The 24,277-nt window shown below is 39.0% G+C and overlaps 1 protein-coding gene across 8 annotated transcripts in view; it reads right to left on the minus strand.

The window, feature by feature from the left end:
- LOC103047119 (neogenin) overlaps nucleotides 1-24,277 on the minus strand; it is a 231,936-nt gene that overhangs the window by 25,420 nt on the left and 182,239 nt on the right. For 7 of the 8 annotated variants that reach the window (XM_049474430.1, XM_049474426.1, XM_049474425.1 and 4 more), the window contains exons 8-14: nucleotides 16,934-17,159; nucleotides 14,830-14,984; nucleotides 9,569-9,720; nucleotides 9,173-9,311; nucleotides 5,286-5,335; nucleotides 4,818-4,959; nucleotides 2,207-2,317 (exon numbers count right to left, since the gene is read on the minus strand). In XM_049474430.1, coding sequence (XP_049330387.1) covers nucleotides 2,207-2,317; nucleotides 4,818-4,959; nucleotides 5,286-5,335; nucleotides 9,173-9,311; nucleotides 9,569-9,720; nucleotides 14,830-14,984; nucleotides 16,934-17,159 — 975 coding nt within the window. The remainder of the gene's footprint in view (nucleotides 1-2,206; nucleotides 2,318-4,817; nucleotides 4,960-5,285; nucleotides 5,336-9,172; nucleotides 9,312-9,568; nucleotides 9,721-14,829; nucleotides 14,985-16,933; nucleotides 17,160-24,277) is intronic. The other variant, XM_049474428.1, reaches the window with a different exon arrangement.

Genomic DNA, 24,277 nt, shown 5'->3' on the forward strand with positions numbered 1-24,277 from the left:
CGTAGCCTGTGTGTGCGTAAACTCATCATCTAAAATACATTCAGGAAGGAACATTAAAGTTACCAGCAATAAAGAATGAGTGCCTGCACACACTGATTCATTGGTGGTCTCCAGAACAAGACAGGACTTGTCACTGAAGATTACCTGCTGCCATTTTGGGTCACACCTTGACAGTCCATTAAGAGACAATAGCAATCTTTGTTGATACTGACATGTTGTTAAAAGGAGTCATGGTAATGGGCTGTGTGAATGCAGTCCTGCATTAGTGCGGCCGTCTGCCAATGGTGCTGGCCCTAACAAGAAACTCAAAAACGGTATCACTGTTCCTTGGATGTCCACAATCACGGCTGTTGGGTCAGCCTGTGATTGTCAGACAATCCAGCAGTTCTGTCTCCGCATGATTGGTGTAGACCTTACAGCATGGCATGGTAATATCAACACAAACAAATATCAGTATGGCACGCAATAAGTTAATTAAGACCATGCTGTCTCCCAGGGCTCAAACCCTTCCAAATCCATGAACTGCTTTCGAACTGTTTTTAAACTCTTCTCTGAAGCATACCTCGCTTGCACTGCTGGTAGATGCTTATTGCATTTCTATCCATCTGTCTTTCTGTCATGTTCCATAAAAGAATCAGGCCTTAACAGATTCTGCAGGAGTGTTATTCCAATACAGCTGGATGAAAGCGTTTGAAAAATCAGTAAGACTCAAAAAAAAAAAAAAAAAAAAGTCAATACACCTACAAGTACAAATCAGTACAACTCTGCTCACTGAGCTGCTATACACCTGAATATATAAAACCTATGTGGATGTATGAAAGACTTTTTAAAATTAATTTAAAAGCCATTTGACCAGTGGTAGGATGGTCCCCCCTTTAATGTGAGTCTTGGTCCTCCCAAGGTTTCTTCCTCCTCCTGCAGCTCTGAGGGAGTTTTTCCTTGCCTCCGCGCTCACTGGGGGTTCTGTATTCTGTATTTTCTATGTGTAATGTTTTGCCTGATTCTTTGTCCTGTAATCATGTTTCTGTAAAGCTGCTTTGTGCCAACACCAGTTGTAAAAAGCGCTATACAAATAAATTTGATTTGATTTGATTTGTCTGTAATACCCAATTACACTTTATTTACTGCATTTTACATATTGTGGGAACAAATAAAAACAGATTTTTTCCATTTTCTCCCCAATTTACACATCCAATTACCCAACCCACTCATTAGGAGGGTGCAGACTAACACATGCTTCCTCCGATACATGTGAAGTCAGCCACCGACACTTTTTAAACTGCTGTTGATGCAGCGTTACTGAGTAGCATCACAGTGCATTCGGAGGAAAGCGCAGCGATTCCGATACATCAGCTCACAGACCCAGCCTTGTGCTGAATGACATTAAACTTTGGAGTGATCTGGGGAGAGAGCGCCATCTACCCACCCAAAGAGAGCAGGGCTCTCTCAGGGCTCGGGTAGCTGATGGCAAGCTACATGAACAGGATTCGAATCAGACAATATCATAGAATTTGTGCACTAATATCTGCATGAAGTTTATTAAAATAAAGTCTGACTAGGTGTTCAAACTTTTGCACATGGATGTATGAATCCATCAAGCTGTAATATAATCAGCTGTATAATAATCTCACCTTGGTCACACAGTGCAGCCCCTCCTGAGAAGTTTCTTTAGCACCATCCAAAAATAAAAAGAGTTATCAGCTATTCATGATGGCATGATTGCATTCAGGCCTCCGAGCAGAGCAGTCACTGTCAGAGTCACTCAGGACTGCCTGTCAGCTCACCCCTATAGACTCCTCCAGCACAGAGAGGAAGAGCTGAATTATTCAGTGTGTCTTTCAGTATTGATGAGCTACAGTCTATCTGTGCGCTCCTGTTTGATCTGTGTTTAATAACCTCCTACTCTCTTATCTCTCAGGCCCCATACAGGGCAGACAGGCCTGCGCAGTGATCAATAACAGCAGTTCCACGCCAGCGTCTACTGGGAGAGGAAGTGAAGTAGGAACTTCGCTCAAAGATAACGGAAGCCACCAAAGGGTTTATTTGAACTTGCCGCTATTTTGTCGATGTTTAAGTTAAAAGGGAGGGGAGAGCTCGATCTCTCAATAAATAATGGCCAGTGAATGTTTGCACCTGTACCCAGGAAGCTGCAACAGCAGCAGTCTAGACCCTCAGGGCTTCACGGGATTATTGCATCTTCTCTTACCGTCCAAGTCGCTCTCGAAGGTCTCGGTCGTGAGCCACTCTGTGGCCGGGCCGCTGCCGTTAACTGTGATGGCAGAGACTCTGAAGGAGTATTCAGTGCCTCTCTCCAAACCTGCAGCAATACACAACACATCCACATCAGCAGACTGATAGATAGATAGATAAATGACAACATGTCAGTTTATTTAATATATTTACACTGCAGTTCCACTGTGGCCGGAGGGTAAGGGTTCTGGTGGCTTTTCCACAAGTACACAGTTTGGGCACAGTACATTTATAAACAGGGTTCATACACATTTTAACCAATACATTTCCATGATTTTTTCATGTTTTTTTTCATGACTTCAAGGCATCAGTGTAGACATGGACAGTAAAATCCAAAGTCAACTAAAGCTATAAATAAAATAAAATTATAGTATGCCTAAAATGAATCAGATAAAAATGTTGACACACAATCTTTAATAATAAAATGTGTGTCAGATCCTGAGAGCTCCATTGTGTAGGGATAAATTCCTGAATTAACCCATGTATTTGTATCAGTAAACTGATGAACACAAAAATGTGTAGACAAAATTTCCACTACTTTTCCAAACCTTTCTGGGTATTTTTATTTTTCCAAAACTTATTCAGGTCTGGAAATTGCTATTTTCAAATTCCATGACTTTTCACATGTTTTCATGGCCATACAAACCCTGTGTAAACTGGACTGGGCCTGGTGTTCTCAGAACAGTTAGTTGACCGTATTTAGGACACATGATCCGCTGATGTGGGATGAGGCTGGTAGCCGGTGTGCTACCGCTGCAGTACTTGATTGTAATTGATGCTGCTCCGTTTTAGGTTTATTATTATTATTATTGGCCACCATGCAATTCCTGGTCCTTATTTAGCAACAACCCAAATGGGAAAAAAGTCAAAAATCATGGGATAGCAGTAGGCAAACTGATCATGCAGGCTTGGTAATGCCCACATCTGTATAAGTTGTAAGGTGTGAGAGTGAGCCCTGATTGTGGGGGTCAGATGGATGGGACTGAAGAAGGGCTGTGCGATATGACCAAAAATTTATAGGATACTTCATATCCTGATAATGATACAGATTACAACATGGCACATTTTCTATAACATAAATATATATATTATATTTTAGAAACTAAACACACAAAAGTAATATTTCTTATTACATATTGAATTACACCCAACAAGCAAAAGTATATACTATATTTTATTAAATCAGATTTAATAAAATATAGAAAAACATTTCTCAGTCCTGGTTCTGTTGCCCCTGTCCTGCACATTTTCCAGATGTTTTCCAGACGCTCTAACTTACTCCTGCTACTCTGCAAGGACTTTTCAATGAGTTGATTAGTTGATCATGTGTGCAGGAAGCAGGAAAATCACTAAGTGTGCAGAAGCACTGTTTTATATGACCGAAGTTAATGCATGTACTCTTACATTAAAACGCGCGTGAGATGGGAAGCGTCCCAATTTCCCTCTCAACACCTTAAACACTCAAAATAGCCACACCATTAATCACCATTTAAAATGTACACTTCATACAAGACATTTAGGGTTTGGCACAATTGGGACAGAGATCATACTAATGCTTAGAGAGAACACCACACACCAGCGTGGAGTTAACGTTGGAAACTTCGCTCTCCTGTTCAGAGTAATCTAGCTGCTGCTGGTTAACTGGTTAACTTTAGATCATTGTATGTCTTTAGAAAAGGGGGAGATGGTGCAGAAATTAATTACTATTGTCTATTCCTTAATTCCTCTGTGATGGGGAGTTGAAATGAGCTTTGATTAGCGTTTATTTGATTTAATTTTTCCATTTCGCATTAAATGCTTTAATCCCTGTCGTCTGTTGCATTATCTAAGGTAAAATGGGAAATTAGCTAGCTACAATCTTTGAACATTGAAAATACACAGTAAACTATAGTAATATAATGCTAATCGGCACTTTTATGAAGGAAAACGCTTACATTTGTGGGTTTCTTTGGTCGCTTGTGCTGCCTTCTTACCAGTGATACTAACACCCCTCGGTTTAAAGTGTGCATCTGAAAAATCTCCATTTAAAGTGCTAACAAGCCCTATCCCTTCTCCCTACCCCTCCAGCCTAACAAGAATCGGGACACCCTTACCCTTTGGCGTGCACGCGCAAAACAGAGGGATAGGGGTAAGTGGTAGGGTCAAGGGGTGAACTGACATTGGCCCTAAGTCTCACAGCCCTATCCTTAAGTTGTGTAAAAATTTTACACAGGCATTACTAACCCCCCAGTGGACAGAGCAGTGTGTGGGGGTAATGATCATAACCAGGGGGTAGAACTGTCCATGCAAACAGACAAATGACTTTCAGCATGTCAGTGTGTGTATTCATTTATATATTATATATTTTTGCACCAGAGGTGCAAAAAAACATACCAATATGAAAGCAATTCAGCATAACTTCAACAGTAACTGATGATCAATACCGAATTTAAGAACAAATTTCCTGCCATTGTACACTGAACAAATGGAAATGTTTACTCAGGACCCATCGGGGTACTTTTTTGCAAGAATGATATTAAATAAATGTTTTTGATCCTGGTGCTGAAGATATGATCTGGATTACTTACCGTCAATAAGCTGAGAGAGCTGGGTAGTCATGATCTCTGTTGCCTCTCCCTTCCTCCCTCCCTTCCTGTAGCGGATCTTATAGCCTGTCAGCTCTCCATTCTGAGTGCCAGGAGGGGGCGGCTGCCACCGGATCATAATGCTCTGGGGTTCACAAAAGAAAAGCACAGAGAACCAAATCAAATGTATCATAAATATAAAGCGATTTATAAAGACTCGAGTCTCATTAAGAGTGCATGCAGGCATTTTACATACATTTCTATATGGACGTCATCTCCACTCACTTCTGTACAACAGTAATTCATATTTATATTATAATACATATTTAAAGGCATGCTAATATGAATAAGAATAGGGATTATGAGCTGCCCATTATCATATCTGCTCTAACGCTACTCTAATGTATTTGAGTGCATACTAGGATTAGGAAACCGTCAATGTCAATACATATCATGCAGCCCCGTTCCTACCTTTGAATTCTGGACTTCGACAGTGAGGTTCTGAGGTGCTGAACTTGGTACTGTAAAAAAAAAACAAAAAACGATAAGAGACGAGAAAAACAAGCAGTAAGAGTGATCTGAGCTGGGAGTTTATTTTGGGATTGTGTTGTTGTTCTAAATCAAGCTTTGGGAATCATGTTTGAGAGATTTTAGCAGGTAGCACAGCAACAGCATGACTATTCCTGAGTGAGCAGGTGCAAAAAGAGAGAGAGCAAAGAAAAACAAAAAAGAGAGAGAGTATGAGAGAAAAAAAACAGAAAATGAGCAAGCACTTATGATTGTGGACGTGCTTAGAAACAGCAAAGCATTCACTGAAATATTCTTCATTAAATTATTATTTTTATTCTAATGCATCTATTCATCAACCATAAATTATATTGTTGCTGTTCAATGAAAAACTGTATCTTCATTTTTGTTGACTTGTTTTGTTCGTTTACTACATAATTTGAACACACAAACTGTCTCTTAAACAATGTAATTTTTTTTTTTGATGAATGGACCAAAATAACTCTCCAAAATGACCTGTAATAAACTCTTTTTACATTGAGTTTCATTGAAAGTTGAGAAGATTAGATCTCTTTCCTGCAAAAATGCTGCTTTGGAGATGTATGTTTTTCATTGAGCAGCAACAAAATGGACAAAAGTATTAGGACGCCTGATGAATCATTGGTCAGTAGTATAAAAAAGAGCTTTTTCTGCTTTTCTTGGAGAAGCTGTGCCAGCAATGGGGCTTAATTTAAACTAGCTGAATGCATTCATTAGGAGTAGTGTCCCCAAACATTTACACAAAGTGTATTAACCTCAAATTAACCTCACTCCTGTTAGAGGCACTCACTCCTGTTACTGGAACACACTCCTTTTACTGGCACTCACTGCTGTTACTGGTACTACTGGAACTCACTCCTGTTACTGGAACACACTCCTGTTACTGGCACTCACTGCTGTTACTGGTACTACTGGAACTCACTCCTGTTACTGTAACTCACTCCTGTTACTGGCACTCACTGCTGTTACTGGTACTACTGGAACTCACTCCTGTTACTGGAACACACTCCTGTTACTGGCACTCACTGCTGTTACTGGTACTACTGGAACTCACTCCTGTTACTGGTACTACTGGAACTCACTCCTGTTACTGTAACTCACTCCTGTTACTGGCACTCACTGCTGTTACTGGTACAACTGAAACTCACTCCTGTTAGTGGCACTTTCTCCTGTTACTGGCACTCACTCCTGTTACTGGTACTACTGGAACTCACTCCTGTTAGTGGCACTTTCTCCTGTTACTGGCACTCACTCCTGTTACTGGTACAACTGAAACTCACTCCTGTTAGTGGCACTTTCTCCTGTTACTGGCACTCACTCCTGTTACTGTAACTCACTCCTGTTACTGGCACTCACTGCTGTTACTGGTACAACTGAAACTCACTCCTGTTAGTGGCACTTTCTCCTGTTACTGGCACTCACTCCTGTTACTGTAACTCACTCCTGTTACTGGCACTCACTGCTGTTACTGGTACAACTGAAACTCACTCCTGTTAGTGGCACTTTCTCCTGTTACTGGCACTCACTCCTGTTACTGGTACTACTGGAACTCACTCCTGTTAGTGGCACTTTCTCCTGTTACTGGCACTCACTCCTGTTACTGGTACAACTGAAACTCACTCCTGTTAGTGGCACTTTCTCCTGTTACTGGCACTCACTCCTGTTACTGGTACTACTGGAACTCACTCCTGTTAGTGGCACTTTCTCCTGTTACTGGCACTCACTCGTGTTACTGGTACTACTGGAACTCACTCCTGTTAGTGGCACTTTCTCCTGTTACTGGCACTCACTCCTGTTACTTTTATTCCTGTTACTTTTTATGTTATGAGTAACAGGAATGAAAGTAACAGGAATGAGTTTTTAGCATAGAATTAGCAAGCACATTTAAATGATTTTCCCAAAATTTGTTTTAAAAATAAACAAATAAGATTTAAGAACTAATTTAGATAACAGAAATGAGTATTGAGATTGAGCTTCTCAGTCACAGTTACAATAAGATCAAATATACAGAAAAAATAAATGAGGAAATTTTATTTTGGTCTCCCCATGATCTTTAGAAGAACCAACTGATGTTACTTCCTGTTGTAGATGTGACTTATAGAATGTTTCAGATGGGGTAATGCTTTACGGTAACAGGACTGAGTGAAACCCAGGGACACAACTAAAATGTGTATTTTTACTTAAATATTATGTATTTATTATGAAACTAATATATTATTTAAAGCATAGATGGGATTTGGACCCACACAATGCAAATAAAAAAAATAATAATTGTATCTCAGTTCCAGTTTATAGTTAGTTTATAGAGAGTGGGGACAAGTAACAAAAGCTATTTTTCAGTGTTCTAAGTAGTATTTATTAATGTTTTTAATTACATATCTTACTTTTGCAATTAGGTCAATATACAAGACACTATGCTTAATAATAAAATGTATTTTAAAGTTAGTTTGTGTGCACATTTATAACATTTTGGTGGAATATGCTATAAATGCTGTAGAAGTCCCTTGTCTTGCCTATTCTCAGCCTGAACAACGTCCCTCAGCATTCAGTAAACAATAGACTGTATCTTCTAGTGTGTTAGAGGAACGTGTGCACACACTGAACTGGGTTAATTAGATTTGTGGGTTATTTGCTCTGCTGCAGCAAATTGAAATTAGTTACAAGGCCATGCTTGTGTGACACTGTAATACTGCACGTTTTTTAAGCAAAATAATTACAGTGAACTGCCACGTACAAGAAGAATAAGAAAAGATCAAATTATCATTCATTATATAACTATACACTCCTCATCAAAATAAGAAGTTTTATCCAGAAGAAAGTGTCGAATTGCAAAGCCATTCGGGAGGAAGATAATAATGGTTACAAGGAACAATAAATAATTGAAAACTGAGTGACTGACTGACTGATATGGGCAATTTTTACTGAACTATGCATATAGAAGTAGCTCTGATTGTGTTCTGCGATAATCCATCCATCCATGCAGCTTCTCACACAGTTACTGTAGATTGGTTGTTGGTATAGAGTGTTGATAGCACTTTTAATATCACATTACCACACATTTTAAATCAGGGACAGGTCTTTCAACGCGACTGGACAAAGCAGAGCATCTGTGTCTTTAACACAAGAATTGTTGAAGCTACCTTCCAAGGCACTTACCGTATTTTTTGCACTAAAAGGTGCACATAAAATCCTTTTCATTTTCCCCAAAATCGTCAGTGCTCCTTTTAATCCGCTGCGCCTTATGTATGAATTTTAGCAATCTGGTTGTACAGCTTTATACCGGAAATTCAGTCTAGTTCTCCAGCAGTATTAGCATTACCAGCTAAGCCTTATTTCCCAGTTTAGAGGTGAGTATTATTAGCCTGTGGCCTGCTGTTAACCTCGGCTAGCACTGCTGGAGCAGCTTTAGCGTTCTTAGCTAACCGCGCTTGCTCTTTCATCGTCCAGAGGTGAGTATATCGTACTGTAACCTGCATGTTTATCACGTTAAAACAATCTACGTGGGACGAACCGCTAGCTAATATCACTCTGGCTTAGAGGAACACTCAGGGTTCCTCTGTGTAGCGATGTCGGGTGCATCAGCTTCTAACTGCTAGCAGTTAGCCGCTAATGATAATGCTCCAGCCTTAGTACTGGAGTAATTCGGGAATCTAAGCTTCTTGTAAATAAACGGAAGCGCTTTACTCACCCAGTTTTTAGGAAAGAAATCTGTGTAGATTAACATTCAGCGCTCGTTTGACTTCAAAAGAAAGTCTGTTTTCATTACAGTTTTGTTTACTTAGCTTAGCTTTACATATTACTATAATACACACCATCAGAGAGTGTCTGAACAGCCAGGTCTTCTGTAGAGACTCCAGGTCCATGCTTGTTGCAAGCCACCACTCTGAAACTGTATTCTGTAAATTTCTTCAGCCCAGTCATTGTGTAGGTCAAACCTACAACATCGATGTCCTGAGAAAAAGAACGAGAGAGAAAAAAAAGTATGTAAGAATAATGTCTTTAAAAATTTCAAAGTTTATGGTGGTAATAATGGTGGTCATTACTACCCCCCCAATGCTGTTTGGTCTTCGATCGATCAACCGGATAGATAGATACTTTATTGATCCCAGAGGGAAATTCTGGATATACAGTAGCAGCAGGTATACATACTACACAGAAGTTACAGAAAGAAAATACAATAAAAATAAAGTATAAATCTAGAATCTTACTTGCTCACTGGAGTCCTGTCCCTTCTCGCTGTAGTAGACTTTATAAGTCTGGATCTCTCCGTTTCCTGTGACTGGTCTCTCCCAGCTCAGAGTGACTGATGTAGGTGTAACGGTCACTGCCTGCAGGTTGGGGGCTGGTCCTGGTACCTGAACTGAAATGACGAGATAAAGAAATTTAGCTATGGAAATGCATTTTGGTATATTTGGAACAAGGTGCCTCCACGTAGGAGTGCTGACCTAGAATCAACAGCGTGCTTTACTGTTGTTTTTAAAGTCAACAACAGTAGAGTAATCCACAGCCAGCAGCGCTGCACCTGGATGCTTTTGCTTTTGTGTTTATGTTTGGTTTGATGTGATATGAGAGAAACAGCACAGCTAGTGTGATGGATCAGAACTGCGCCAGGTTCATTCTCCTCTCAGGAATAGCCTAGCCGAACAGTAGGTGTCCACTAGTGCTGTGCCGGATCTCTCGGTTCACCATGTGGGCATGTCTGTGGCGTTTTGACTTCAAATAAAGCAACAGAATGAGGGAAGCATTAGTTTAAGATTTAAAAAATTGAATAAAAAAAGCATCTGTTCTGTGTGTGTAAAGCAGCCTATTTTTCCCTGATTGGCTGGGAGGCGAGGTGTCCGTATTCATTTGCATAAAGTTAACCTTTGCTAAACTTCCTCATCGTTCAGCAAGGCTGCTTTTAATGCAACGCAACCCAGCATGCACCGTGGCATGCGGCGGCTCTCTCTATTGAAAGAAATAAGATGCATTGGCTACAGTGCTACTGGATACATACCGTAAGTAGAGTTACTGTCATATAGCTACAAGACATTGCTTAGCTAAAGGATTCATACACTGTTCAACCAATACATTTGAATGACTTTTCCATGCCTTCGCTGCAGATTTTTATGACCATACAATCTTTAAAACATCATTACAGACATGGCAAAAAAACTAAAAAAACTAAAAATTCAAGTAAAAACTAGTTATAATAGGCCTGTATCTCGCCTAATATTAATTGAAAACAAAACTTTAAAATGTCTTGTTTTACTAGCTAATAAACTAACATACCTGCATATTTTGCACTTCTCTGCCTTATGTGTTTCTGAATGAAGCCAGACAGCATTAAATCAGCATTTTTCTCTCACTGTGTGAGTTTACAGTTATAGTTGAAGCTAAAACTTAGACACATAGACAGTTAGCTAATGCGACGAGATGTGATGGATTTACCCAAACATTAAATTATTTTTTAAACCAAAACAATCAATAAGCAGAAACAAAGTTTTCAAATTTCCATGACTTTTCCAAAACTTTCTGGATTATTTTTTTTTTTTCCAAAACGTAGCCAGGCCTGGAAATTGCTATTTTCAAACTTTATGACTTTTCCAGTTTTTTCATGACTGTATGAACCCTGTAGATAGCAAATATGCTTTGATCTTAATGCACATTTATATCTTTCAGAAGGCACAGCAACATCTTTTGTTCTTTGTGGATGTTTTTAAATGTTGTTAAAGTTATAGTTTTATAGTTTATAGTGTTTAAGTTTTTTTTTCTATTTTGTATTTTGTACTGGTATGGTGACTATACTGTATTGTCAACTATATAAATGTTGTGTATTCTGCTTCATCTATGCTGCAAACAAAATTTCCTTTGAGGGGGACAGTAAAATATCAAGTAAACTAAGGTTAAGTCTTCTAGAGTAACCACTACAGCAGTGGCATAGCAGCCAGTTTAACAGACACAGACTAAGCCTATTCTTGAGTTAAACTGCAGTGTTAATAATGACTGATCACTGCAGGATTTTTTTTTTTACCTAAGCAAATTTTAACAGTTGCATTGCACAGTAGCCAGAACGCTCGGAGGAAAGCGTAGCGAATCTGTTCCGATACATCAGCTCACAGACGGCTTGTGCTGATCAACATCACCCTTTGGAGTGATTAGGGGAGAGAGCGCCATCTACCCACCCAGAGAGAGCAAGGCCTGTTGTGCTCTCTCAGGGCTCCAGCAGCGGATGGCAAACTGCATGGTCTAGGCATAAGTTGAATCATGAATAGTGGTGTGCCTTTTCAGATCGTACCCAATAATATCGACAACATTTTTAAATATCGTGAACGATATTATACCCTGAACTATCGTGCCATATCACCCACCCCTAATTATCACATCAGGGTACTAGTTTTTTGCTGTTTTTAGCAAAAGAAAAATAAACACTGTTCTCATTTCCTATTATATCTATTATATCTACTAGCGACACATTATATCTGTTCAGTATCCTTTATTTACTTTAATCCTGGACATATGAGAATATCTGGAGTGCATTACTAGTATCATGACATTCTGGATCATTGACAAACCTGATAAATTTCTTGATTTGTTTTATATTTCAGTTAAGGGGTGTGCCATATATATCATATCATATGTAATAATAAAATTTTATATTTATTTTGTTGCAGTGGTGTACTCTTGAACAAGTTATTTTTTTTCAATTCAGTGTTTTTTCATATCGGCAAGAGTATCGTTAACATGAAAATACCATAAAATATCGTAATATTATTTGAGGGCCATATCGCCCACCCCTAATAAACATAAATAAAGAGAAACTGGTCCAATAAAGACCTGAAACAATAAAAAAGGCCCTGACAGCAACTAATAACTGTGACTGGGCTCTCCCAGGTCACATCCTGACTGATGTAGATGTAATAATTGCTGCCTGCAGATAAGAAAAAGGTCCTGGTACCTGACCTGAAATGACTAGATGTAGGAGAGATGATACAGTCCACTTTTAAGATGAGGTGTACACAACCTACCCAAACAGCAGTATAGCAACAATGACAAACCAAATAAAGCAATTTTCACACCGACTCTCATCGTCTCCTCTGAGAATTAAAAAAATAAAACATATATTTGCTTCTGGAAAGTGACAATGTGATTTATCATGTTCCTGTTTGTCTTCACAAGAACAAAATATCAGGAAGGAATTATTTAAAGCCTAAAAAGAAACGCTGGCTGTGTTTGAAACCATGCTGAACATTCATAAAGGTTTCAATGCAGTTCTGACAAAAAAGCCTTCCAAAATCTTAGATCAGGTTTATTACGGGAGCTGAGGTAGCTTCTTCAAAGCAGGCGCATTCACTAAAGTTTCAGACTTGTTACAGTTTTACTTTTTGCTCTCTGTTGTTTGACTTCTTGTTTTTCCTCAGTACTGAAACTTTACAGTGTGCTGAGGCAAAGGATGACACATTTCCTCCCACCGCAGCAGGATCCTTTGAATAATGACAATCTGAGACATAAAGAGGCTCAAAATCTGCAGCGAACCCTGCATAGCAAGCTTACAGAACAGATTTCTGATTCCTGCTCTTGATGGCTGGATGGAAAGATATTTTAATATTCAAAAAAAGCTCCTCCATGTAAGAGTGCTGACCTAGAATCAACAGTGTGCTTTACTGTTGTTTTTTTAAGTCAACAAACAAGCTAGAGTAATCCATAGCCAGCAGCGCTGCACCTGGATGCTTTTGCTTTTGTGTTTGGCATGATGTGATGTGATGTGAGATAAACAGCACAGCGAGTGTAATGTATCAGAACTGTGCCAAGCTCATCCGCCTTTTAGGAACAGCCAGAGTTAACGCCAGCATCCTAGAGTGACCATTATGGTTGGAGAATGGCAGCCAGTTTAATAGACATTATGCAACATCATGCTGCTTGCCCTCAGCAGCCAGAGTCAGAGAGAACAAAGTTGGCCTTGTTTTTTCTCTTTCTATTTGGTCTGATTAAAACGGACTCTGGTTCATTTGTAGCCTTGGTGTGGTTCATTAAAACAGTAATTGCACTCGGGTGCAGACTTAAACATTCGCACCTCAACAAATCCAACTCAACTTTAAAATATAATTATTTTTATTTGAGCTAAACAGCTGTTCAGGTGCAGTTTAAAGAGATTTACTGGCCAGTGAGCAATTAACAAGCACAGTCTCTGCTGCTGATCCATGCTAAGCTGTTTTCACACTGTACTGAACATTGCATGTGCAGTGTTCACTGCCCGTGGCCATGCAACTCTGTTTATTGCATGGACATTGCCATTAAAATACTGTGTTTAAAAGAACAGCAGCAATAAAGCAGCTTCACTCTGAACAGATATATCATATATATACACGCTGGACTGGAACACACAACCTTTCTTGCTTCTTACATTTGTGTACTTTGTTTGGGCGCATTTGGGTGTGTTTAGGTTTTTGCTTATGTGAAACCAAACCAAAACGAGGGGGGAAAACGCTCCAAATAAATGAACTCTTCAAATGATTTGGACCAGAAAAACAAACTACAGGTGTGAAAACGCCCTTAAACCCTATTTGGACGGGATTAGATTCTCAGGGGGGGTCCTGGGGTAAATTTCTCTTTTATGGGGGTCTTGGGGTAGTTTTGTCTTTTATGGGGGGTCCTCTGTGATTTTATTCCCGTCCGGAACGACCATGTTTTTCAGGCTGAATTATCTACTGTTTTTCGCTTAAGTCTGTGGTCCTCCGGTAATTTTAGTCCTGTCCAGACTCACATCTCTGAGTTTCCTCACCTCATGTTTAATAAAATAGCTGTTTGTTCACTGCGGCACACTGTAATTACATGTTATGTGCGCGTTTCCACAGAGATCCACATAAAGACAATAGCAAGTGGAAATGAAGGAGCTACTGAACACGATGTGACCCAGAAAGCCAAAAAACTCACTGGAGTAGAAGGGTGAAATATTTTTGAGAAACTTAACCCTATCCGGAATGGGCTTTATTGTCAATCTCTAAAAAAATATATATTTACTATGGGCTTATTTTTATCTGGGAATCTTGTCTAAAAATACATAGAATAGATCAAAACCAAGCAACTAAATCTGAGTACCTGATAATGACATTTTAAATACTGGACAGGTCAAGTGACCAGCTGTTTAAATTTTTTTATATTCACCCCACGCGCACACGCACGCGCGCGCGCATGCACGCACGCACACACCTTGCCAAAAGGTGTGCTGGAACAGAGCATGCCTCAGTCTGAAGTTGTCTGAAGCCCATGGGTCTGCTGTGTTCAGTTTTAGTATGCTGGTCAGCCTGGATCAAATGAACAGGCAGGCAGCCTCAGCCTGAGCCTCGGCACATAAACAGGCCCTGTTCTGCTCCAGAGGGAAGGGCTATACTGTCAGAAGGGAGACCACAGACCTGGCCCCGAGTCTACAGTCTGTGGTAATATATGTGAGGGCTACAGGGCAGAATGTGTGTGTGTATTTATCTCCTACCTTCAGGCTGGGTGGCCACTGTCAGGGGGGTTGAGCTTTCTCCTTGGCTGTTTCTGTTGGAAGCCACGACCCTGAAAGTGTACTTGGTGTCGGGGATGAGGTTCTGGATGGTGACCTGCATCTCGCCCGGAGTAGTCGTGTTCTGAACACGCTCCCTGTTGAGGCGAGAAAAGGGACAGCATGGAGCATTAGCGTGCTAATAATAAGCCTGAATAGGCCTTAGTGAAATAATGATCACAAATAATAACATATTTAAAGGTGTTGACTGCGCCTAGGTCTGAGTAATATGGTACAAATATTACATCACAAAGACATTTTCACAATACATCATATTTACCATATATAGCAGTATACAGTATACAGCTCTGAAAGAAAATAAATAAGAGATTGATTTTATCAAATTGAAAACCTCTGGAATATAATCAAGAGGAAGATGGATGATCACAAGCCATCAAACCAAGCTGAACTGATTGAATTTTTGCAGCAGGAGAGGCATAAAGTTATCCAAAAGCAGTGTGTAAGACTGCATGAAAACTGTGGGTTATTCCATCAAATACTGATTTCTGGACTCTTAAAACTTTATAATTATGAAATTGTTTCCTTTGCATTATTTAAGGTCTGAAAGCTCAGCATCTTTTCTGTTATTTCAGCCATTTCTCCCTTTCTGCAAATAAATGCTCTAAATGACAATACTTTTACTTGGAATTTGAAAGAAATGTTGTCTGTAGTTTATAGAATAAAACAACAATGTTAATTTACTCCAACATAAACCTATAAATAGCAAAATTAGAGAAACTGATTTAGAAACTGTAGACTATTTAGATGCTATCCCAAACTGAATACAGTGGATTTTTTTTTAGCTGGACCAATTTTAAGCTCTCTTGATGAACTATATAGTCGTGTTAGTGTTTTTTAATCACTAATAATATCCTAAATATGCTTAGTAAAGTATATAGTTGATACAGCCAGCTTTAACTGTGCCATGTCAGTGCAAAGCTAAAGTTTTTTGTATTTGTAGTTGTCTTGGACTATGATCACAGGAATCTGGGTATTCTTTTTAAAAAAAGATTTCCCTTCCTCCAGTTCTGAAAATATTTCCATCCACACAAAGACACTTGTTGCCTGAGCATTCTCACCATGAATTGACCAACAGTACCTCATAGAGAGAGACATAAACACACCGAAAAGAAGAAACAAACAGGTTTAATCCCAAATTACATACTAATCCCTGTCATGTACTATGCAAGTCATGAAATCATGGAGCTTAAATATAAACAGAGCATCAAAATCTTATATCAAAATCTTGAGCTATCTGTGTGTAGATTTTGGTCAGCAGAGCTTCAGTCAGCATGTTCTTATTTGAACTTTGCAGTATGTCATGGTAATCTGTGTAGGTTTTAGACTTCGAATTTGCCCACCGCCAATTCCACAGTCCCATTTCCACACACTGGTTTGCCAGGTATAGAACACAACAGCAGGCAAAGAGTGTGCTGCAGCCATGGAAACGGGCGAGATTGCAATTTTTTTTCTGCTGAACAGAAAGCTTCACTAAGCTTCAGTATGGTTTGCTAACCAAGTCTGAGTCATTTATTACCACTACTAGCGTAGTAGAGGCGGGCCTTTTGGACACTGAAACATATATATTCACTGATCAGCTACAGAGTAAAACTGTGTCAATCTGGCAACCCCTGTGAGATTCATGTCTGGGGAGGAGCAGGTGAAGCAGAAAACTCTCACCAGTGTTTGGAAATTGGAACTTCTGAAGCCATTTCACACACTTAATTGTTTCTTTAATATTAGCAAAATAAACAAAAAGAGCACATTTAATTTTTTTTATACAGTGGTTCATCCAGTGAGGAGCTAAAAGTGCTATGATGGTGACATCATCAAGTAATAGTAATACATAAGAAAATGGAGTAAAATTAAATAAGTATTAATTTAGATACATTGATACAAAAACTAATGCAATAACACAGAGAAAATGAAATGGTAAAGCATTAGATTTTTGGTCATGTGGCACAGACCTGCTTTTTAACAGTTTTCTCCAATGTTTATGTGTTTTTTCCAATCACACAGTTAAAGGTTATCAGGTTAAAGGTTGTACCTGTTGGAGGCTTCCTGGCTGTAGAAGACGGAGTAGGTGATGTTCTCTCCGTGCGGCTCGGCCGGCGGCCGCCAGGTCAGCTTGATGAAGCGCGTGGAGACCAAAGACGCCACGACGTCCCGCGGGGCGGAGGGGGTGAGGCCCGAGCGCTCCCCCAATCCGGAGGCTACATGGTCAGTAGTGGCACTGGTCAGTGAGGGGACAGTGGACGTAGGGAGGGCAACGTCTTGGGTACATGAGGGGAGGGGAGGGAGGGTGGACATGACGTGGGGTCGGAGGGGAGACAAGGAGGGTAAATTATAGATACAGAGGTGGGGTGGGGAGGAAAAGAGGGTGAAAAAAAACAGGAAAAAGAAAAGAACATAATAAAATTGACGCAAAATAAAAGAAAAACACAAACATTCCACCACAAAAGACATAAAAGAAAAACACCAAATTTACAATGGAGCAAGAGCGCAGGAGATGGAGCTAGTAAACTGTGGGTTTACATGCAGATCACCCACAATAGGCAAGCATAACAACTACAGCACTGATGAGAGGGAACATCGTCAACAATTTGATCACAATCAGTCAGCACAAAGCTAATTATATGTGTTATATATATGTGTATCTGTCACTGAGCCGGAACACTGACATCTCTTCATACACTGATACATTTTAAGACAAGAGAAACCATTTATATCTTTTGTATGTATGCATATAAACCATTCATGTGTATATTTATATCATACAATAACATGATGCCTAGATTTTCTGACTTTACTTTAAGCAAAAAAAGGTTAATTGCATAAACAATTAAAATTAATAGCAGTGACCTGAATACATTAAAAAGGCCTCCTCCGATACATGTGAAGTCAGCCACCACCTCTTTTCTAACTTCTGCTTTTGATGCAGCATTGCAGAGTAGCATCACAGCACGCTCGGAGCAATATGCAGCAACTTGGGTTTCGATACATCAGCTCACAGACGCCTTGTGCTGATCAACATCACCCTTTGGAGTGGTGTGGTGAGAGAGCTCCATCTACCCACCCAGAGAGAGCAAGGCCAATTGTGCTCTCTTAGGGCTCCGGCAGGTGATGGAAGCTAAAAGACAATTTATCTATATTAATATATAAATAATGGTTGCTCCATATGACAAATCTTCAAGACTACAGCCAATATACCCCTAAAATCACGCCATCTAAAATGTAAATATGATTGCATGAGATTTAAAATGATTTTGAAACATCCTTGTATGTTACTGACCTATTTATGAACATAAAGCATTTATATGTATACTTACTAAGCATTGTAAGTGTTAGATTATTTTGCTTATTTTAGGGATAATTATCTTAATCATTCTTACTCAGAATTTGTACCTTATTGTAAGTAATCTGAACTCAAAATAAGCACAGTCAAGCAGCAATCAAGTTATTCTGATTCTTGTGTCCAAAAACAGTGACCTTTTTGCTTGATTTAGGTGTTACTTCACTCATTTTGAGACTTTGCCATTGCTTTTTGTAAGAAATCTTACTAAGAAATTTTTGCTTACCCCATTGACAGATTTTTTGCTTAATATACATATATTTGTCATAGTTTGCATATATTTTGTCTTGTTTTTGCCAATGGATTTTTTGCAGTGTAGAATTTTAATCATGCATATGCATGTGAATTTACACAAATTTGAAACATCCTTGTATGTCACTGACTCATTTATATACATAAAAAAATATTTGTATACATATAAACATTTTACATTTAATACTAAAAGCCTGAAAGCCTAACTGAAAGCATTCACTCTAAACTGAACGAGCAGGTACCATCATGAAAAGACTAGCTTGGCTAAATAAAAAAAAGCCTTATTTTCACTGTAAAATGCAGGCCTGGAGATCTGTGCTATCTGCTCCACACACTGGAAACATCGTCTGCCCTTTCACACCTTTGTTCGCTTGGTCTTCTTTCGTATGTCTGAGTGCATTACTTGAATCGGCGCCGCTAAAGCTCTCTATATCATTCCTAATAGGAGCAGTCACATTCAGCCAGCCCATGAACACCCAGATAGAGATGTGCACTCTTGCCTGTAACACACTGAATACTGACTAGCCCATTTTTGTGTGTGTGAGGCGCGGCAGACTGGAAAAGGACGCGTGGTGAATACTCGAGGCAATTCATTATGTTCATTTGCAGAAGGATGGGCCAGGATGCAGGCAGTCAGGCAGATAAGAGCAGGACTCACAGCACAGCTCAAAGCAGTAACCAGCACCGGGGGCTGGTGAGGGGAGGGGGGGAGCACGGTGTGGGGGACACAATGCTGGATGGTGGATGGAGTGAAGCTGGGTGAAGAAGCATTGTGATTCGTCAGCATCACAACTGTGAATTGCCTTTTGCTACAAACTGAGGGTCTGAAGGTTTCCAGTCAGTGAGAGTGAATAGTGAATCAGAATAGAAAGGAATAGAGGAGAATAGGATTAGCGCTGTTGTGACTACTCTATCTGCTCTATTAAATGGGGTGGGTTATTTAGCTGATTGATTCAAACGTACCCCTAAAATGTATTAATTTACCTGATGTCTCTCTCTCTTAATTGATCGTGTCTCTCTCTCTCTCTTTCTCTGTCGTATTTCAATAAGAAACACATTTTAAATAATTACAGCTTTTGTATTTTTCAATAAAGTGTTTTAAAGCCTTCCCATTTTTCTTCCTCCCCTCCTTCTTTAATAAAGCTTCATGTAGCCTTGTATTATTCAATTCAGTCCATTTTCATTGTTAAGCCTTTTTATTCAGGCTCGGTCTACTCACTAATCACCAGAATAATGGGTAAATTACTCACATACTCGCTTACTAGTATAATCAATAGTGACAGCTCTAAGTATGATAAAGCAGAGCAGGCAGAAATAGGCCTCTTAAAGCGAGGCTCCGACGCTCAAAACGCCGCTCCAGCTCCAAACATTTCCCTCAGGAGTCTGAGAGTGACTCACAGTGTGTTAGGGGATTGCCCTTCGTGTAGGCTACACCTCACTGCATGAATGAATGCGTGTGCCAAAGGGACAGCATGGAGGCGGTGTGACAGGGAGAGCGATAGCTAGCCGAGGTGGCTGCCGGCCTGAAGAGCTTGGCAGCGAAATGCCCGTCTAATGCCAGCTGGAACCTGTCACACGCAAGGCTGGCCACTACAGTCCATAGAGTAGAGTGGAGTGGAGCTTCTCAAGACCAGACTCAATTCCAGCTGCACTGGCATCTTAATCTTAATACCCGAACCTGAGAGCCTGCTATATAGTGGAGAAAGCAATGGCAGCTATAGGGCAACTGATCTCTAAACTACAAAAACTAAATGATAAACTATATGATTAATGATGGTCAAAAGATGTTTGCAATAACTATAAAGACTAGAAGTACAAGTAGTATTCAACTCTAGGCCTATTACCATAATTACATTATTGACTTATAGTACAAAAAATGGACACACCCTCAATTAGGGCTGCAACGATTAGTCGATATAATCGACAATGTCAATTATTTAAATTTGTCGACGGCACATTTCATTGTTGACTAATCATTAATTTCTAAAAGTACTGCATTACACAAAGTGCTGGAGACAGAAGCACAAGGGGAGATGGGTAAATAGCTCACTCACACAGTTCACACTCAGCTTAGTCTGCGTCTCCAAAAGTGCCCAAACACACACAAACAGATTAATTACATATTTTCTCACTAACTATCAGTACTTTCTGTGTTTAAAATACAACCAGACATCTGAATGTCTTTTAAATCTCATGTTCAGCTGATTCAACATTTTTTTTATTAGACAGAGGACATGGTAAGATAGAGGAGGTAGATATAATTGTTGAATAATAGAATAAATAATTATCAGATTATTTAACTACCAAAACAATCATTAGTTGCACCCCTTCCCTCAATAACTTAATAATTTTACTCATTAGGGGGGAGAAACTAAACTGTGAACTGAAATAACAAAAAAAAAGTTACATCCAATATAGTTTTAAAGCTAAACATGAATACAACACGCTGCAAGTACCAGCAAGTACTTTTCTATTGCAAACCCCTTAATAGTTTCAGCCATAACAGGCTTAGGCTATGAGCCACATTTAAAATGTTTATACTAAATCAGTTTTCTTTTTAGTTCTAGAGAAAAAAAAAAGAAAAGAAGCCCTGCCTCTGTGAACAAAACAGTGTCGACAAGCTGTTCTATGTTGTGATAATTTGTTGACCTAATCCACAACACTTCATCCTTTCCATTACTTCCTAATTAATATTTATAGCAGCACATTAGGAATTCAGTGGTACAATAGGTAAGAACAAAGAAGCTCCTGTAATAGGCAATAAAACTGAATGTATACACTCTATATCTCCGCTGTCCAATAAAAAAAAAACATGCACCTCCAAATAATGCTTTCACAGGAGAAAACAAAAATGTTGAATGGAAGTTAATGTTAAATACGAGCTTCTTCTAGGTAACTGTAGAATAATTCTATTAGATTATTCATCCAAAATTACAGTACTTTTCGCACTATAAGGTGCACTTAAAAGTGCTATTTATGTATGAATTTTACCAGTCAGGTTGTGATGAGTAATAAAGCCACTCCACTGAAGTGCAGCGTTATACAGGCGTTTAAGTAAAATTTCTTCTTAGCATCGAGGCTTGAGCAGTATTAGCATTAGCCACTAACCGCACTAAGCACTAGCTTTATTGCCGCTCAGTGGTGAGTATTATCGGCCTGTAGCCTGCTGCTAACCCCAGCTAGCGGTTAGCAGCTAATACGAATGCTTCACTTTAGAGCTGGAGAAATTTGGGAACCTAGGCTTACTGTAAATAAATGGAAGCGCTTTACTCACCAAAGTAAATGGTTTTCAAGAGAGAAATCTGTGCAGATTAACATCCAGCACTCGTTTGACCTTAAATGAAATGTTTTGTTTACTTAACTTAGCTTTCCTTAACTTAGTTAACCTACCCTGCTTTTAGCTACAGTGCACCAGCAGGAATTCTTATTTTATTTACTTTTAACTATTATTACTTTTTATTTTTCATTGTTATGTTTTATATTTTGTTTTTTATCTTCTTAGTTCAATTATTACTCATTTTATCATTTCTTATCATTCTTATCATTATACTTTACTTTTACTGTTATCTTTTTTTATTTTATATTTTATAAATTCTTTACTTTTTATCTGACAATTAGTTTTTATTGTCATTAAGAATTTTTAATTTTACATATATATTTTATTCATATATATTAAATGTTGATTTAAAATTTGAATTTCTTTTACTATTTTGTACTATTTTTTTTTCTAATTTCTTATTAAATTAAATTTAAATTAAAAGTCACCCTCAACGTATTCTCGAGTGAAAATAAAGGTTGATCGATTTATTGATTATAATGAAGTGCGCCTTGTGTATGAAAATAGATCAGAAAATAGACGTTTATTGACGGTGCACCTTATAATCCGGTGCGCCTTATAATGTGAAAAATACAGTATTATTAACAGAGTGTACAGATCAGCTATAGAGTTTAAATGACCGAGAAAAACGAAAGCATGACTATATGAATCTGTACAGTCCTCTTAGTTTTATGCAGGTATAATGTGTTATAATGAGTTTCTCAATCCATGTTGGTCCATTCCGACTTGCTAGACTAAATCTGTGTTGTGTGTAAACGTGTGAAAGAACGTACAGTACCGGTACTTTTAAATGGTCTGGTTGCCCAATTCCACACAAATAATCAAACCGACATTTCCTCTCATCCCACTCGGCCATAAAAGTGTGTAAAGAAAAATCCACAAACAGCGTGAGCTGGATAAATTCACTACATCCTCAGGAAAGCGACAAGAGTGTGTGAGCCGCCCACGTCAGGCACCTGGACAACACGCACCGACAAGGTCACGCTTTCCCGGCACAGATCTGTCATAACCCACGTCACACAGCAGCAGGAGGGAAAGAGCCACAGAGCAGCCGGGCCACATAGGACAAAGAGCAGCCCCACAGATAACTGTACCACACCAGGGCTTCCCACGTCACTGCATTCCACACCACTGTACCAGCACCGCCCGCACCACCCAACATCACTGAGATACCAGCAGCTCTGTGTGTTTACGGCTTTATGACACAGGGTAATGGATGAGTGTGCAGGGTGGAGGTGGATACACACCCTAATGATGATCGAAGCTTCTGGGGCTATATATACATACTGCTTCTCCCCACAGGGCCGACACTGCGGGGGGGCATTAACTCTGCTCTTCAAAGAGAATATCTACATCAGGAAATGAGCCAGTGCACGGGAGGGACAATGAAATATTAGACCTAGATATTATTAGATATGCATTAAATTAATCATGGAAAAATCTTACAATCTGCAAAACTTTTAAACACTCATCACATCTTACAATATGCTAAAAACCAAATCACCATCACAAATCAGGTGAAAACATCATAATTAGGTTTAAAAGAGCACTGTTCATCCAAATAACAAAAACATGACCTTGCATTTTTTAACCAAAACTTCCAAATTATGAACATTTTCCTTTCATATTCAAGTGCCTAAACCAAAGAGAAAAATCATTAATTTTCTACACATCTACATATCTACACATAGTTGTTTAACGTTTATTGATGTGACAAAAATACACAAATTGTTGAAAAAAACATTAGTATTTCTGTATTTAATGCTAAAACGTAAAATAGAGTTAACAGGAGTATTTTTAATCTAATAAACACATACTAACACCTATCACCTAGCATTTTTCCAAAAAAACAGCCAAAGTTTGAGCATTTTCTAAATGTTAAAGTATCTAAACTGAGTGGACAAGTCATTTATTTCTGCTATTATCTTCATCATGATGCATGTTTTTCCATTAAACTGGCATTTTACGTTGCAATCAAAAGTACTGAATATTTCTGAAATTAATACTGAAATTAATACTAAAATCAGCATCTTAATAAGAGTTTACAGAAGCACTATTATTTCTTGCAAAATGCATCATGTGCGAGTGTGAAGAACCTTTAAAATGAACACAGAAAAAAGAGCCAATAGTTCTCCAATGGCATCCCTGAAAGAAATCTTTGTGGGCACCCTTATTTTCAAGAATATAATGCACAGTCAAAGTGCAGCAGACTCTGGTCTGGTGATGGCTGATTCTCATTCAGGTGATAGCTCTAATGCTTTATTCAGAGAAACAGAGCTAGAGACTGAGAGAAGGCTACTGTGTTAAAAATAGTGTATTTTATAAAAACAGGGGAAACATTAGAAAGAGTTTCCTCTACAGAAGAGACAGAGCTCACACCCTCTCTATGAAGCATGACAGATGGAGAGCAGGGGAGCTTATGCAATGCTTCAAAAGTTCATACCGTGTAA

Source organism: Astyanax mexicanus, chromosome 2 (genome assembly GCF_023375975.1).
Source record: "Astyanax mexicanus isolate ESR-SI-001 chromosome 2, AstMex3_surface, whole genome shotgun sequence".
Lineage (NCBI taxonomy): Eukaryota > Metazoa > Chordata > Actinopteri > Characiformes > Acestrorhamphidae > Astyanax > Astyanax mexicanus.